A 16,421-nucleotide genomic window follows, 5' to 3' on the forward strand; every position below is an offset into this window, starting at 1 on the left:
GTGAGCTAGTCTCAACCCCTTATCTAGTTGTTTGTGTTTAGGGAGATCTTGGTGGTGGATCTTACAGTTGGTATCAATAATATGACAGGGTAAGGGGAGCCCTGGAAAGCAAGTTGATACAGGCGGCTAAGGCTCATGGTTAATAATACCAAGTATACTAGCTATTTATGACTGGACAATTATTCCCTAGGTACGGGGTATTATGTTGTAGCTAGCAGACAATTGGCTCGGTGATTTTAGGTCTTCCAACTTCCCGAGGAGTTGGGGGATTGAAGGATTGCTGTGTTCCTCAAGAGGCTAAATAGGTTCTGGTTTTGTCTTGTTTCCACGACGATAGTCTGGAGGAAGTAGCTTCAGTTGATTTGATTCTTGGATACCTAGCTATGTGGTTTTGTTAGACAGGTATGAAACCTAATTTCAGAGGCAGATGTTTGAGGTGGCTATGTTTCCCTTGCTTTATTTCTAATAGTGGAAATGTCTTAAGAGGGGAAGTATGTTACATACCTAATGCTAATCCTTGGGATTAGTGACCTAATCCGTTAAGGGCTAGGGGAGCCCTAGGATGAGGGAAAGCAGGCTGATATAGGCAGCCAAAGCTCATGGTTAACAATACCAAGTTTACTAGCTATTTATGACCGGACAAGTATTCATAGCAACAGTAGCCACTATATTAGTGAGACTTGGGTTATTATTGTTCATAGAGAGGTATTCACTTTGTGGTCAGGATTACCGTCGGGAACATGATTGGATTCAACGGATCACGAACGGTCATGCTGAAGGCTTCCGCCGCAGGAAGGCATTGGTGGTATACTAGTGCGCCTACTGGCATGGTTCATGGGATTGGAGCCTTAGCCTCCATCTTGGGGGTGATTCTGGATGGAATCTACGGTTGGGAGGTGAGCTAGCTTGCACCCCTTCTATTTGGTACTTTGCTGGTTGTTTGTGTTTAGGTAGATCCTGGGGGATCTTACACGTGTCTTTGAGAACGGTTAGACACAAGCTGAATTATAGAGTTGGGATGGAAGATTTGCCACAATGCGCATGCTTTTTTTTTTTTGTCAGTGTGAAAAAAGATGGTACAACACAAAGAGGCAGTGTGCTCGGAGAAAGTAGTTTTTTTCTTATTAACGGAGATCACAATGTGTGTGTGTTTTCAAGAGCTAGAGAAGCTCATTTGGGATGGTTGTGTGGGTGAGGAGCACTTTAGGGAGGAGATTCTAAGACAGCTTCACACTATGAACGGAAGTGTTACCACATTCATCCCCAGATTCTGCTCTTTTATGGTGCCCATTTGGTCCCTTTTGCATGGCCCTTGCTTGTGGGCTGGCCACCCCTTTTTCTAGTAATTTTCTGGGATTTTTCCCAGCTTTTCTGGCATTTTCCAGTCAGCCTATCCAGTAGCTCCAGTCGGCCTGTTTTGCAGCTCCAGTCGGCCAGCTTACCCCTACTATAAATAGTGGGTGCTGGCCTCTTATTGTTCATTCAGTCTTGTACATATTTTGCTCCCTCACTTATGAGACTTGTAGTGTCTCTTGCTTGGGACTGTTTTGCTTCAGTATATTCAGCATAGTTTTCTCCATATCTCTCTCTCTCTTGCACTCTGTGTTCAGCACATTCTAGTGCCACTCTACTTCCGCTCTGTGCACTCTTTCAAGAAGGTGGAGGGCTGGCATTAGAGACATCAGCAGCAAGTTTGAGAGTGGCAGAGGTAACATAAGTATGAAAGGAAGGTGGAGGGCTGGCATTAGAGACATTGGATGCAAGTTTGAGAGTGGCAGAGGTAACATAAGTATCCTTGGGAGAAGTATGGGCTATGGATAATGTGGTCTATATGGCTTTTCAAAGCTTTAATTCATTCTCAAATCTTTTTGACATTGAGTTTACTGCCTGAGTATTATTATTCTCTTTGATGTCAATTATGTGTCTTGCAGTTTAGAAAGTTGGTTGTTATTCCTTTTTGCAGGTCTGTTTATGTGCATATGCATATATATGTGCACGTGCAAATGTACATACAGCCAGAAACTTACAATTGATCCTGCATATCATTTGTTGTGGTTTCCTTGTTACCTTGGTTAATTTAATGTGTTTTCTCTATACTTGCAGAAAGATGGTATTTGTCTGAAGTGCTTTTCCTCCAAATTAGGCTTTTTTCCTATACACTGAGCTAGAGAGATGCAGAAGATGATTTGAAGGGATATTCTGGCGCTTGTGTACTTATGGAACCAATGGTCATGGTGGCAACTAATCACGACAACGAGCATATGGCAGCCTTGGGTAGGTTCACACAAGAAAATACATCAAGTCATCCCAGAAAGCAAGGTGGGAAGCGAGCAGTCAAGGAGAACGATAAACACTCTAGAAAAAAGACCCCACAGGATTATTTCAACAATGTGGATCCACGCCGAGCAGCTGAGCTTAGAGCAATAGCTGCAGTGGAGGCGCAATTGGGTGAACCGCTGAAGGAAGATTGCCCAATGTTAGGTGTGGTGTTTGATGGACTGCCACTTGGTGCTTTTGATACTCACAAGTGTAAGTTCTGATGACTCCTACTGTCATGCAATGATGCTAGATGTCTTTATTTCAGAAGTGGTTTGTGCCAACATTCAAAAGATTTTTGAATTTCTATTCAACTTCTTGTGGGTAGCTTTTTTCTTTGTATGATTGTACACTAGTTTTGGCCACTTGTGCAAATGCATGGGTGATCACAACTCAATTAAAAATAAGTTCTTTCTTAGTTTGGTCATTTTTTATTTTACAATACTACATTCACACCCCTCTTACCATATCTTGGTCTAGTAACACCATTGTCCCAATCCACAAAGCTGGTGACCCATTGGACCTACGCACCATCATGATCGGCCATATATTGGCCAAGATATACAGGTCAGTGCTGGACTCCAAGATCAGCTCCCTAGCAGAGGCAGAGTCACAGGGCCAGAGGGCAGGCGGGCTTTCACAGGACCTATTCTACACTGGATCATATCTTGGCACTGAGAGCCATCATTAAGGAGGTTGGGTCAGGCAAGCGACAAGTCTATTGTTGCTTTGTGGACTTCCGTGAAGCTTTGATATTGTCCTCTGGCCCCTGGGCATGCCTTTTCAAAAGTCTTTAAGAGCTGGCTCTCCCAGTAAAGACGATATGGGAGACGTAACATTATATGAGTTGTTCACGTGGAGAGCTGAGCACCAAATGCATGTCTGCAAAGATCACTGCCACAATTGGGTGAAAGCATGGATGCTCCCTCTCTCTGACACTCTTTGGCCTAAACACAGATGAGATCTTTGACTTCATGGACAAACTTGGTGGACCAGGCTCCCCACTTAGTGACACATTGGTGCTCATCTTACTATATGTAGATGAAATAGTGTTGCAGAGGGTTTAGACACACTTGGCGGCACTATAAGCCTTTTATGAGAAATAGGACCTTGCAGTGAACCTTGGCAAGGCCAAGGTCATGATCTTTAATACCTCATACTAGGTGACATCCAGGCATCATTACACATGCAGAGGATCATGAAGAGATTGTTACCTCCTATATATACCTGGGAGTTACTTTCATCGGCCTGGTCTTCACCTGGTCTTCACCAAGCGCCTGGTAGCCTAGGCTGAGCAGGTGACGGGCTTGCTTGGAGAGGTAGCATTTCCAGGCACACTTCCAGGGGCCCAACACTAAGGGATGGATTTCCGACATGCTAGTCACACTGCAGTGATGTATGGGGCCCCCTTTTGGAGAGTAGACCTCAGGGAAGATGTGTAGAGGAGGATGGAGAGACTGCAGATGATGTTTTCATGCATGATCCAGAGTAAGCCGTCAGTGCATCCCATAATTCTTGCAGAGTTTGGAGCAGCACCCTTGGTTGTTGATGTACTTTCTAGGCAGTGGCATGTTTGTATAACATCTACACTCTCAACTCCCCAAGCTTGCATTGGAGTCATCCAGGCAACCATCAGGACATGACAAGCTGTGGTATGCAAGGATCACGATGGTCCCTCTCACGTGGGCTTTAGGTGGACCATTTGCCACTGTTTTATTACAGTTTGGATGCACTACTAATACCCGTCACTAAGCAAGACATTAACCAGCTGTCCCATGCACCCCACACTTGGGTGCCATATGGCATACTAATCACCATTATGTGCTAGTTTTGATTTAGTGATAAGCATTGTACCCTGTTGTGAGCCCTAGTCTCAGGCTAGGCTTGGGTAGGTCTAGGAAGTTTTCAGTGTCTGAAGCCCACAGTTACTAGGGATTGATGTATGTACAGATGTCCGGCAGCCTATCAGACCTTGTGCCAGGTACCAGGCATTAGCAGGATTAGGTCAAATTATGTAAAAAGGCAAGATGTAGCTTTCAAGCAGTTTGGGACCTGTTTGGGTACATGAAGGGACAGGATGGGTAGCATCGTGTGCACCCACAGACCAGGAAAATCAGCGTGGATAGCAGCTAGGTAGAGGGTGGGCAGATTACATGTGAAAGAGCGACCTGTTTTTGGGCCTCAGAATCCTATCTTTGACTGGGGAGGATTGCCCACATATGTGAAAAGATATCCTTATAATTGAGGTTTTTAATTACGATCTCAGCTCACGATTCAATAATTGCAACCTGACACCTCCACGACCAGCCATGAGAAGCCCACGACCAGTCAATTGCAGTGTAGCACCCTGCACTCCCTCATTCGAGCATCTCATCTTCCAGTTGAGCGATTAGATCTCAGGCATCAATACGAGCATTGAGGACCAAGACAATGACACTCCACTTCATAGAAGACAAGCAAAGGGGATTCCAACGAATACCAAGAGTCCAGTTGTTCTAATGAAAGTACAGTTTGGAGCAGCAAGAGTGGCTAATAGACAGTTTGGATACCATAGGCCAGGATCATCAAGGCCAGAAAGGAGATATTAGGAGTTCAAGGTCAAAGTTTTATTGTACATATCTCAATTTCATAATATAAAAAAAGGTGGGGGCCCTTCAGTGGGTTTTGGGATCCAATCAGATGTTTGTTGTCTCTCTCTCCTCTGTTCTCTCAAGTTACTGCAATCACTTCCACAAGGAACTTGGGGACAACGTCCACAAGGAACAGTAAGGATACAGCCATCACAACCACAAGGATTGGTGGGGGTAGTGGCATCACTTCCTCCTGACAGAGTGACTCCCTCCTTTCGTTTGATAGGGGCCATGAATGGTATCCCTGTATGGCACTTATACCACATCACACGCTTTTAGCCACACAGCTACTTTGTACTACATTTTCACATACACATGCTCACAGTATAGGCAAGCAGTTTTTTCCCTTTTCAGTTTTTCTATGATAAAGACTTAATGTTGAAACAAGTATAATAGAATCGAAAGCAGGATGATTGTAGTGATGCCAAGTCTCTTTTATATATAGAGAGCTAAGGGTTACATGTGAAGGGTCACATTGAACTATCCATCAATAGAAGTAGTCATAATTATATTGTGATGGAATCGATCAATTGTCCAAATGTCTTACTTACTTTGATTAAAAGGGCAAAAAAATCCTTGAAGTCTAAAGATTTCATGGAAATACTCTAATTTCTTGGATTTCTTGGGGACATTATGTCATGTTGAGATTCCAGATTTACAACTAAGATACTTAAAACTAAACTCAGAATGAGTATGATTTTTAATCATAGAACTATGAAACCAAAGGGGTAAGCTTAGGATGAGCTCTCAAAGAAAGGTAATGTTTTAAGACTTCAAAACATGTATCTCGACATGCTCTGCAAGAGCATGATCCTTTACCACTCCTGATGGAATCAAATCTTTCTCCTTCAAGCAACTCCATTTGGTCCACTCCTCGCAAAAAGATGCACACTCATAAAACTCTCAGAACATGGTGACTCGTTATTGAAGAGTTATGACTCTTTGATGAATAGTTGCGTCCCTTGAAAGAGATTTGTCCCTCCCTTCATGTAATCCTTGCGATGAAGTATGACCTTTCAATAATCTCTCCACTTAATACACTGATTAATGAATTATCGAGGAGTTAAGTCACAAATTGTGTGACACCTCACCAACTGTGAGCAGATCGGCCAGCAGGAATGCATGTGCAGGACAGGCAGCAGAGGTTGCCCAGCAGAGATGTGTGCGCAGGCAAGGTAGGTAGCAGTACGGGCAGCTGGGCAATGCGGGCAGCCCCATGTAACAGAACGTAACATAAATATAGTTGTGGGTTTCTTTATTGCTAGTCGTAAGCAATTATAACAGGCTGACCTTAGTAAAAGTGGCCAACGAGCATATGTGGAAGGTAGATATACGTGTGTAGCGAAATCGATAGTCTTATTTGCATTTCTCTCAATGACCAGAGCTACATAGCGTTTCTCTGCAGAGTACAGGCTGGTCAGGGAGATCTGCAGTGTGTGGGCTGAGGACTCACGTCTTCATTTTCAGACATCTTTTGTACTTGTGATTTAGTTGTAACACTTTCTGTTTGTACATAATATAGATCAATAGTTTAGGACTCTTGTGTGTGCTGTGCGTGTAATCTGTTGCACTCTTCTTTTTATCTCTGAAAACCCTAGCACTTCGGCACAAGTGTTCTACAAATTGTGGCAGGCACCCCTTCTCCTGATGTTATGGGGCTATTTGAGTCTCTGGCCCCAATTGAGTGTACAAGGAGTTTAGCAATTTATAGCAAATTTTAACCTTTCTACTTTTGCCCCTTGTAGTAAAACAAGTACTCCTCAAGGGGCAACAAGCTGAATACTTCTCTTCTTCTCCTGGATACTTGCCAAAATGATGTAATTTTAAGAGGTTTTCTTTTGAGGAGAAGCCTAATAACTATTTTTTGGCAGCTTCTTTGCGTATCCATGGAGTCATGCAAACAGTCTCACTTGGTGCTGACAGAATCTTTCAGCAACACGAGGTAAAGGAACAAAAGGTAACAAAATCTTTCCGAGTCTTTAGGGTAAAGTGTGGTGACAAATGCTAAGTCTGCTATCCTGTGAATCGATTTTTTTTTCCACCTGAGACAATGTATTGTGTGTTTTTTGACAGAATGCAAAATTTCAATACCCAAGCGCGGAAAGTGAATATCGCAAAGCAACACCATCCGTCTCTTTCCATCCTGATTATCAGGAGGGAAGGGGCTGTCAGGAATACAATTTAATACCCGAGCAACCAACGGGAAGGCTGAAAACAGACAACAGACTGAGCCAGTCCACGTTTTATATTGGTGCAAGTAATCCCTTTCAGACCTTAGCTTCCATGGGATCTCTTGTCCATGGTAATGAAACCCTCACAAGTACAATGGGTCCTCATGGATCGTTTGGTACAGCTGCCGATAGTGGCCCTTTGCCTCAGATTGATGGATGCACCAGTCATTCACTTCCCAGAAGCATTCCAAATTTGCAGCAGGATGCATACTCTGGATTTAGCTTTGATAATCAGTTTGCAGGTCATGAGACATCTCTCCAGCTGCTCCAAGGTGGAGATTCTCTAATGGGCTCTGAGAATCATAATTTGCTGCCAGAAGAAGAAGAAGAAGCGAAGATTGAGAAGAAACGAAAGGTGCTGAAGTGACTTTGCATGCAAGTTACATTTGTATTTCTGTTGTCATTACAATATGGCTTACATGGTCCTTTGTATTGTGTATTCCAAATTGTGTCTGTGGGACTGTATTCCTGTCAGAATGAAGAAGCAAGGATTGCGAAAGAGGTTGAAGTGCATGAAAAACGAATCAGACGGGAAATCGAGCGCCAAGATAATGCAAGAAGGAAAGTAAGTAAAGCTTGACACACTATTTCTCATCCTTGCATCACTAGGTTGCCACTGGTCATAGTCACCAGAAACGAGAAACGGGAACGGAAACGTTCGAGGAATGGAAACGGGGAAACGAGTTTTTAGGGGTGGAAACGGCCGTTTCCTGTGACACAATCACTTGGGGAACAAGGAACGGCCATGGAAACGGATGGGATCCTGAAATGGAGAAACACGTTTCTAGGGACTGAAACGGCCGTTTCCTGTGACTGCCACACATCATAAAGCAACACTGGTTTCACATCTCGCATTGCCTTTTTGAAGTGGACCTAATTATGATCAAAGACGTTTCAATGAAGAGACGGGCCCATGATTCGATAAGATTATAGTTCACATGTCTGGCCTTTACTTCTCAGAGGGATGAGCAGATGCGGAAGGAGCTTGAGAGGCAGCGTAGAGAAGCAGAAAAGGCTCTTCGAGATAGGCAACGGGAGGAAGAGCGCATTCTACGGGAGCATCAGCGTGAAATGGAACGCAGAGAAAAACTAATGGAAAAGGAGACCAAACGAGTAAGCTGTATACTTGACCTCTATGAAAAATCCCATTTTAGATAAAAAGTGTCATGTGTGTGTGTTTCCGATCTGTATATAGTATATGCTTTGACTGTGTTGTAAGGTGGAACGCCAGCGACTAAAGGATGAAAGCCGAAGGCAGAAGGAGGTTGCAAAGCTGAAAATTGCCAGTGAGCGAGCGATAGCGAGAAGGTTGGCAAGGGAGTCTATGGATCTTATAGACGATGAGCGTTTGGAACTGCTGGAGGTTGCTGCTGGTACCCAGGGCTTGCCATCTATTTACATGCTAGATGGTGAGACTTTGAATGAATTGGACAGATATAAAGGTACACACAGCTTTGGACAAATATTCTGTTGGCCAATTGTAGAGGATTGATTGGAACAGCTGAAAGCTGTTCCATGAGTGGCTGCTTCCTTTCACGTTACACTCTTCCATGATGCTTGTCCTACAGGATTTTTGAAAAAGTTCCCACCTGCTTCAGTCAGGATGAAACTGCCTCTTGCAGCTCATCCATGGGTTAATTCCAAAGTCCACATCGGCAATTTGTTCATGGTACACATGCCTGCCTACTGCCGTATCAAGTCTCAATATTAAAGTTTTGTTGGCTTTGAGGTTGGGGACTTCTCTGGGCTTTATGTAAACTGTTGATGATATGTGTGCCTGCCTACTGCTGTATCAAGTCTCAATATTAAAGTTTTGTTGGCTTCGAGGTTGGGGCCTCCTCTGGGCTTTATGTAATCTGTTGTGGGTAGCAGAGCTGATCCTACAAATCAGCAGTCTGTACAATGCTGTGAGTCTGCATGTTGTTTCATTGGCTAGGCAAGGCTACAAGCTACTAAGGTGACATATTTTCATGTATTAACCTGGACCTGCTGGGATGTCACAGCATGTAGTCTATGCTATGCATGATGGAGTTGATGATTTGAAGCTTTGTGAGAAGATTCTCATGGAGTCAAGATCATACTTTGATTTCTGTAAAGTTTGGGACATAATGTGAACTTCCCAGTATATATAAAGCTGCAAGGTGCCTGTGTGTCACAGTCCGGGTACAAAGGCCATTGAGGATCTCACCGTTTAAGGCTCTAAATGGTAGAATCTCCATGCGTCCATGGAACATCTCTCTGAATTTTGACCGCCATGGCTGGGAGTGGGGCCTCCTCTTGGGCCTTCACCTCTCAAACTGAGATATAGGAAAAAACCCTGGCTTCCCTTTAGATGTTTCTCAGCCCATGTTTTGTTGAAGTGCACAGAAGTATATGTAGCAGTTCTTGTAATCAGAGGATAATTTATCACCAGAAACATTCACATGAGTGATTTAGAGAAGATGGGGTTTCACAAACCAAAACTTCGTTTGTCTAACAAGAGTGAGAGTGATGGGCCACCGGCCACACATAAGGCCAGCACCTAAGTTGAGGAACCTACACAAATACTTTGGCCAGGAATGTGCACTATGCACACGATAGTGTCAATGCATTAGCTTACATGAACATGCAAGCTTGCAAACACACTCTGGGTGAAAAGACTACAAACCAGCACATGAAGCTGCATGAGAACTTGAAGCAGTGAGAGATAGTATGAACCTAGGGCATCATACCTGAGGCGTAGTGAGGCAGAGAGAAGTCTGACTGGAAGCCTCCAAGGGTTATAATTATGTGGCTACAAGCAGTTTGCTTTAGCTATAGATATCTTGTTTTTACGGTCAAATTTGTAGAAGACCAGAACGTCTCTTTCACAAAAAGCAAGACATGCATTCTTTTCAATGTCTCAAAAATTCTATTGATTATTTTCAAAGGCAAGCTGATATTGCATACATACCTTTCTTTTTTTCTTTTGCTCGACAGGTCTGGAAGTTCTTGAGTACATTTGCAGATATTCTCAGCCTCTGGCCTTTCACATTGGATGAATTTGTACAAGCTTTTCATGATTATGTAAGTTTTTAACTCTGGCAATTCCTAACGATTGTCTGTTAGTCAAAATGGATTTATTTAGGCCCTATGATTTAAATTAGACCCAGCGTTACAATGATCATCTTATAATTGCCATGATGTATACTAAAAGTAAAAATAACCTGACTCCTTCCTGCTCTAGCTTCATTACCTGGAAGGCGACGGCCTGGGCCATGGAGATGGACCGTGCTCTGTGCTATGATCAGGAGAAATGCTTATGCCAAGGTCTTTCTTTTATTGCTGTAGTCAGAGGCTTGCCAGCCAACTATGACACTGGGATCCCTCCACATAGAAGAATCCAGGTGGGCAATGATCTGTATCCTCAGTACTTGGCATATTTGGCGTGCTTGATGCAGTAAGACAATTGACAGGACCCCTGTCAGATGGACTGCTTTTGCTAACATTTGCATATGCTTCTATAAAATTTAGCAACTCCCCTTTTTTTTTCCCTAGGAAACTATTAGTTAATAAAAACCAGCCACAAAGGGCTAAATACAACCATGAAGGGCTAAATACAACCATGAAGGGCTAGATACAAACCCGCCTCCATGTACGGGGCGAGGATCAAAGAACAAGAGGTGGAGAAAGATGCACTTCTCCTCCGGCTGGCCGCTCTATGCGGAGAAGGCTATCTCATACAGGGGGAGGGGAAGGGAATAACCACACAGGTGGCCTGTAGTGCCAAGTGGGCCTCACCACCTCTATTTGTGAGAAAAGGGCTAGACTGCTAGAGCCGCAAGAAGGCTTCCCGCCGCTTCCGCATGCGGTCAGAGCCACCTTGCAACTTCCCCCATTGGTCGCGGAGGGTATGATGGACTCCGTAGGCCTAGTGTGGGTGCCTTTGATGGCTTCGCTGCATCGAGCTCTCCAGATGTGCCAGGTTACAATGCTGCTACAAATCTCCCATCTCCGGCACGAACCCGGAGTCACGATCAATAGATGGGGTTTGGGACTGGTACTGTCGAAATGCGAAGGTGAGAGACTGAAAGGGCTAGCCCCCCACCTTCCTCCTCATAAGCCATGAAAAACTCAAGCCTCAGTGGCCCAAGCGACAGTGCCCCATGAAATGATATGGGTCTAGGTCTTGTCCATTGTGAAAATGTAGAGAATCCGCTGCCAAAGGTGCTGAGCCTTCGGGCAATCCCAAAGACATTGTCGTTGAGACTCCTGAGGGTGGCCGCACCTTCGACAAACTGCTGGTCGACTGCCAATGGCTGACCACATGCCAACCGCCAAACTCCTGTGTGCCAGCAGCTAGAGAAAGAGAGTGATTTTTCGGGGCCAAAAATTGTCCCCCAGTCTGTTCAAAAAATCTAAAAGAAACCGCTGTGAGAGGCCCTGTGACTGCGAGTGTACTGTTGCTACCGGGGTGCCCTTGACCTCGGGCATCTGGATCTTGCGGCCTACCCATGTGGTGTATGTGAAGAACGGGGTACCCAACGTCTCCTCCCTGTCAGCAAGATCACGCCAAGTCCACTCCTCTGGGTCCCATTGGAGGCACGTGAGGGGCCGGCCCTCCCAAATCCACAAATGCCAGAGTCTCTCCCTAGCCACCTTTGGAGGCGCGTGAGGGGTTGGCTCTCCCAAATCCACAAACACTAGAGTCTCTCCTTGTCAACAAGATCACCCAAGGTCCACTCCCCCAAGAAGAGTCTCTCCCGGAGGGGGGTCAATGTGCCACTCATGTGCCTGAAATCCGATCACCCTCACTCTCTATAAGGTGCATCCACTAAAGTCATCTAAAGGGGGCTCTGATCTCTCTAATCTCCCATGGGGTCCGATCGAAAAAGTGAGCAAAGCTCAACTCTCATCCATGCCATGAACTGCCAAGAGAATATCATGCCTAGTAAACACTCCCAGCCATTGCCGGGGCCTCACATCTTTAAATAAGTATGCTGCTATGTCATCTGCAAACTCTGAGTCCAACAGCTACTCTTGAGTACTGATGGGGAGACGCAATCCCTGGAGCCCTGTCTCTTGAGCTAAGAGGAAATTGCTCATGGCCTTGGCGATAAATAGGGAGAGGTATGGTGCCGGTGGATAGCCTTGCTGGACTGAGCGAGAAAGGGGAAATCTGTCACCTCGGTTTCCCTGAATGAGAACCTCCTGTGAGAGGCCAAGTAGAGGCTTGAAACACTGTGGATCCACTCCATTGGGAACCCCATCCGAGACATAGTGCCCTCTGGAAAGCCTCAATCACCTCTATCATAAGCTTTCTCAAAATTCAGAAGGAGCACAATAAGGTCCTGCTACTGCATCTTGGCGGAGGCAAGGTTGCATCCAAACGCGGTTTGGATAGGATTTAAACGTTTGAAACGTTCCAAACGTTCACTAACGTTTCCAAACGTTAGTGAACGTGGGAGTTTGATTAATGTAGGTTAAAAGTTGAAGGGCGAACGCACGTCAACATCACGTTTTTTTTTCTTCTGTTTTACGTGCGTGCGGCTCTCTCTGTGTTCGGCGGCGGGCGCTCGTGGGCTGGTCGTGTTGGGCTTCGCCGCTTCTCTGGTCGTGCTGGTCGTGCTCGCTCATCGTAAGTCAGTCTCTCACTCAGTATGGTACAGGATGGAGCTAGCTAGGTTGCATATCGTGATTGTATACTCCATGCATATAGCTTTGCATTCTCCTAGTAGTAGAGCTCCATCCCCTCCCCCACTCATCATACTTATTGCACACCCAGATTCAGCTTTTTAGTTCAGTACTTTTTCATTTTGTTGGGATGACAGAGGATACCCCACACAGGTACACTGATTTGTCTCATAGGCCGAGTTCGGTCTTTTAGAAGACGTTAATAAAATCTTTCTTTCTTTCTTTCTCACTCCCTCACTATATTCCAGTTCCAGTTTCATTTTCTAGGTGCCAGTAGTATCATCTTTATTTTTCATTTTCTGGGTTTTTTTATCCAGACATTGTATCAGATCCACCATGATGTAACTTTTGGTCTCATAGGTCATTATGGCCTTTTGAAGACGTTAATATAACATTTCATTTCATTTCATTTCTCTCTCTCCCCCCCCCGCCACACACACTCTCTCTCTCTCTCTCTCTCTCTCTCTCTCTCTCTCTCTCTCTCGCAACTCTCTCTCTCTCTCTCTCTCTCTCTCTCCCTCTCTCCCCCTCCCCCGCAAGGCTCTCTCTCTTTCTCTCTCTCTCTAGACTCTCTCCCCCACAAGGCTCCCTCTGCTACACCTCCCCGGACCCTTACACACAGGCTGGAATTTTATTCTTATTGTGCTTGAATTTTGAAATATATTTTAAAACTCTCGAGTCGTGACTCGTCTTGATATTTCTCCATTTTCTTGATTGCTTTTTGTGCACATGCCATAGATGCCTCGTGCACCGAGTTCCGTATGGGCAAGGCACACCCAACACCCCAGGTGTCGGTCGCTCCAACACGCGCGTGTGGAAGTGCAAATATTGTGGAGGAATATTTACTAGCACATCCACTCGTGTTATTTATCATGTTGGCCAAGCTACGGGAGGCGGCATTGGACCATGTTCATTGATGAATCTTCAAACTTCATATTTCAAAAGTTTATAAGTATATATATCGGGGGCAATGTTCACTACGTTTGGAATCTTTTCAGCACGTTTTCCAAACGTACTGTATGTATCGTTCACTATGTTTGGAACCACCTTGGGCCGAAGCTGTCACCTCACAGAAAGTGAAAATGTTGTCTAGAAAGCTCCGCTCTGAACAAAGCCTGTCTGAGTTTCATGGATCAAGTCGGGGAGGAAAGGCTGAAGTCTCCAGTTGATGGCCTTGGCCAAAATCTTGTAGGTGGTCCCAAGGAGGATGATGGGTCTCCATTGCCGAATCTCCAATCTATCACCACCCTCCTTAGGAATCAAGTGAATGAGAGCCTTTGAGAGCCTCTCTGGTATGATGCCTGTAGTCATAATCTCATTGAAGGCTGCTCAAAGGCCACCTTCCATGAAATTGCAGTGGCTAAGAAAAAAGGAAACCAGAAGCGTATCCACCCCCGAGCATTTACTCCTTGGAAGAGCCGTCAAGGCCTCCGCCAGCTCCTCTGCTGTGAAGGGAGTCAATAAGAAGGTCTGGAGAGTGGGGGGAACCACCTCTCTCGTGTGCTGCCAAACCCTCTCTTGCACGTCCACCACCTGTGAGGATAATGGGGCACCTGCGAGCGAGGAGGGATCTGAAAAACCCTTGGCAATGGCTCTCACATGGGGGGGGGGGGGGGGGGGGGGGTTAGAAACGATAGCTCCATCCTGGCTTCACAACCTGTGAATAGCATCTCTTCGCGTGTGAGGGCGTGCAATCTCAAAGAAATCCCTAGTGACTCTCTCTCCGGCCTGGGTCCATAAGGAAGCTCTGGCATGGTATATGTACTCCACCCTCCTCTCTTTTATGAATCTGATCTCTGTACGGGCGGCAGCCAGTTGACTCTCAATCCACGGGCTATTGGGGGAAGTCTCCTAAAGACGTTGGAGAGAAGCAAGACTTCGTTGAATACTCCTCTCCTGCTCATGGAATCCCGCAAATCTGCTTTGTGCTGCCTCTTGCAAAAAGCTGCTGACTTTGCGGAGATACCAATCATGCCCCCTCGGTCGCAAGCCCACTCATCCACATAGAATCTATCAAGTCGAGAGAGATTTGGGCCGGTGCTCCTCCTGACAGACTGCGAGAAGAACAGACTCTTGGGGCTGCGCTAGCAAGTGCCAAGGGTCCTATCCCTTGAGTGCTAGGATCAACTCCTCCCAAGGAGAGTACTTTGAGCCTGAGACACTAGCTGTGCCTCCTCTGAATCTGTCCTCTGCTGACTTGATCATGTTAAAGTCTCCACCCATGCACCAAAAGTTAGCTTGAGGGAGGGATTGATGGACTATGCTCTAGAAGGTGGCTCTACCTGCAGCAACGTTCGGGCATAAACATTGAGGAAGCCCACACAGTCCTCTCCGATCCTAATGGTAATCCTTTGAGCTCGCCCAGTGACTGTGAGCTAATCACTGCCGGCAAGAGCTGCTCGTTGATAGAAATACAAACTCCCCACTTCGTCCTGGAGGGGCCAAAAGAAGGAGACTAAAAAGTGTGACTCCTGCTTGCTAAAATCTTCCCGTTTAGTGACGGGTATGCCCCTTGGAGAGATGGTGCTCCTGGAGGAAAAGAATGTTGATGGGTCCCTCGACTGCTGCTCTATAGAGCTCTCCTCTAAGGACGCTTTGCCTCTGAAAGCACTGAGGCCCCAAACCCGTAACGTTCCATGAGGCAATCCGCATATCAATCTCTGTGGGAGGTGGAACTATCGAAACCGCCCCCCACTCGAAGAGTCTTGGGCATGGGTTTCGACGGGGAGTAGCCACAGTCAGTCCTGGGACGAAGGTGTGCTAGGTGGGTGCGGATCTTGTCCTCCATGTGTCGCTCCCTGGAGGCAAGGAAGGGATATGATGTGAGGCACTGTCTCCAGCGAGGCAATACAGATGCGAAGGGATGGAATCCCGGCTGCCCGTGCAAGGGCCGAAGTGGCAGAAGGGGGGGGGTTCCATCACTCTCCCAATGGCTCCACCGATCACCGGGAGAAGAGGAAGGTATTCCTTCTTGAGGCCTTGGAAGCAGGTTATCACCGGGAAAGCTTGAAATGCCAGCCAGTGGGTCGGATGGGGGGTCGAAGCTATGTTGCGGCTTGCCACCTCGCAAAGAAGGCCTTAGCCGTACGCAGTGCGACGGGGCTTAGCTGCATGATTCTTTTCGATGCCGTTGGCGAGTCAAACTCAACCTCGTAGTAGCCGCGTCCCATACGGTGATCTTTACATGCGCTCCAAGGAGGCTAGCTTGTAGAAGATTCCCGAGTTGTCTGCGCGCTAGGTGGCTACCAACAATCTTGCACACTAGAGCAAGGTTGCATCCAAACGCTGTTTGGATCTGATCCAAACGTTTGGAACGATTGAAACGTTCACTAACGTGGGTCCTTGGGATTTTGATTAAAAACCCACGCACGTCAACATCAAGTTTTTTTTTCCTGTTTTTTACGTGCGTGCGGCTCTCTCTCTCTTCGGCGGCGGGCGCTTGTGGGCTGGTCGTGTTGGTCTTCTCTGGTCGTGCTGCGCTCATTGCCCAAGTCACTGAGAGTCAGTCTCTCTCTCTCTCTCTCTCTCTCTCTCTCTCTCTCAGGCAGGACTTGACTCAGCTGGACACTAGGAGGACATGGATACAGTTGAC

The 16,421-nt window shown here is 46.1% G+C and overlaps 1 protein-coding gene across 3 annotated transcripts in view; it reads left to right on the plus strand.

Annotated features, from left to right (window-relative positions):
* The window catches only part of LOC147603592 (homeobox-DDT domain protein RLT2-like), a 92,286-nt gene that overhangs the window by 23,245 nt on the left and 52,620 nt on the right, over nt 1–16,421 (plus strand). Inside the window, exons 2-9 of one of the 3 annotated variants that reach the window (XM_086795814.1) lie at nt 2,104–2,529; nt 6,818–6,903; nt 7,020–7,532; nt 7,653–7,742; nt 8,138–8,290; nt 8,397–8,619; nt 8,746–8,846; nt 10,136–10,222. In XM_086795814.1, coding sequence (XP_086651940.1) covers nt 2,217–2,529; nt 6,818–6,903; nt 7,020–7,532; nt 7,653–7,742; nt 8,138–8,290; nt 8,397–8,619; nt 8,746–8,846; nt 10,136–10,222 — 1,566 coding nt within the window. In that variant the 5' untranslated portion in view covers nt 2,104–2,216. The remainder of the gene's footprint in view (nt 1–2,103; nt 2,530–6,817; nt 6,904–7,019; nt 7,533–7,652; nt 7,743–8,137; nt 8,291–8,396; nt 8,620–8,745; nt 8,847–10,135; nt 10,223–16,421) is intronic. The other 2 variants (XM_086795813.1, XM_086795815.1) reach the window with 2 other exon arrangements.

The sequence above is a fragment of the Cibotium barometz genome, chromosome 63 (assembly GCF_041138505.1).
Source record: "Cibotium barometz isolate CiBa-2024 chromosome 63, ASM4113850v1, whole genome shotgun sequence".
Taxonomy (NCBI): Eukaryota; Viridiplantae; Streptophyta; class Polypodiopsida; order Cyatheales; family Cibotiaceae; genus Cibotium; species Cibotium barometz.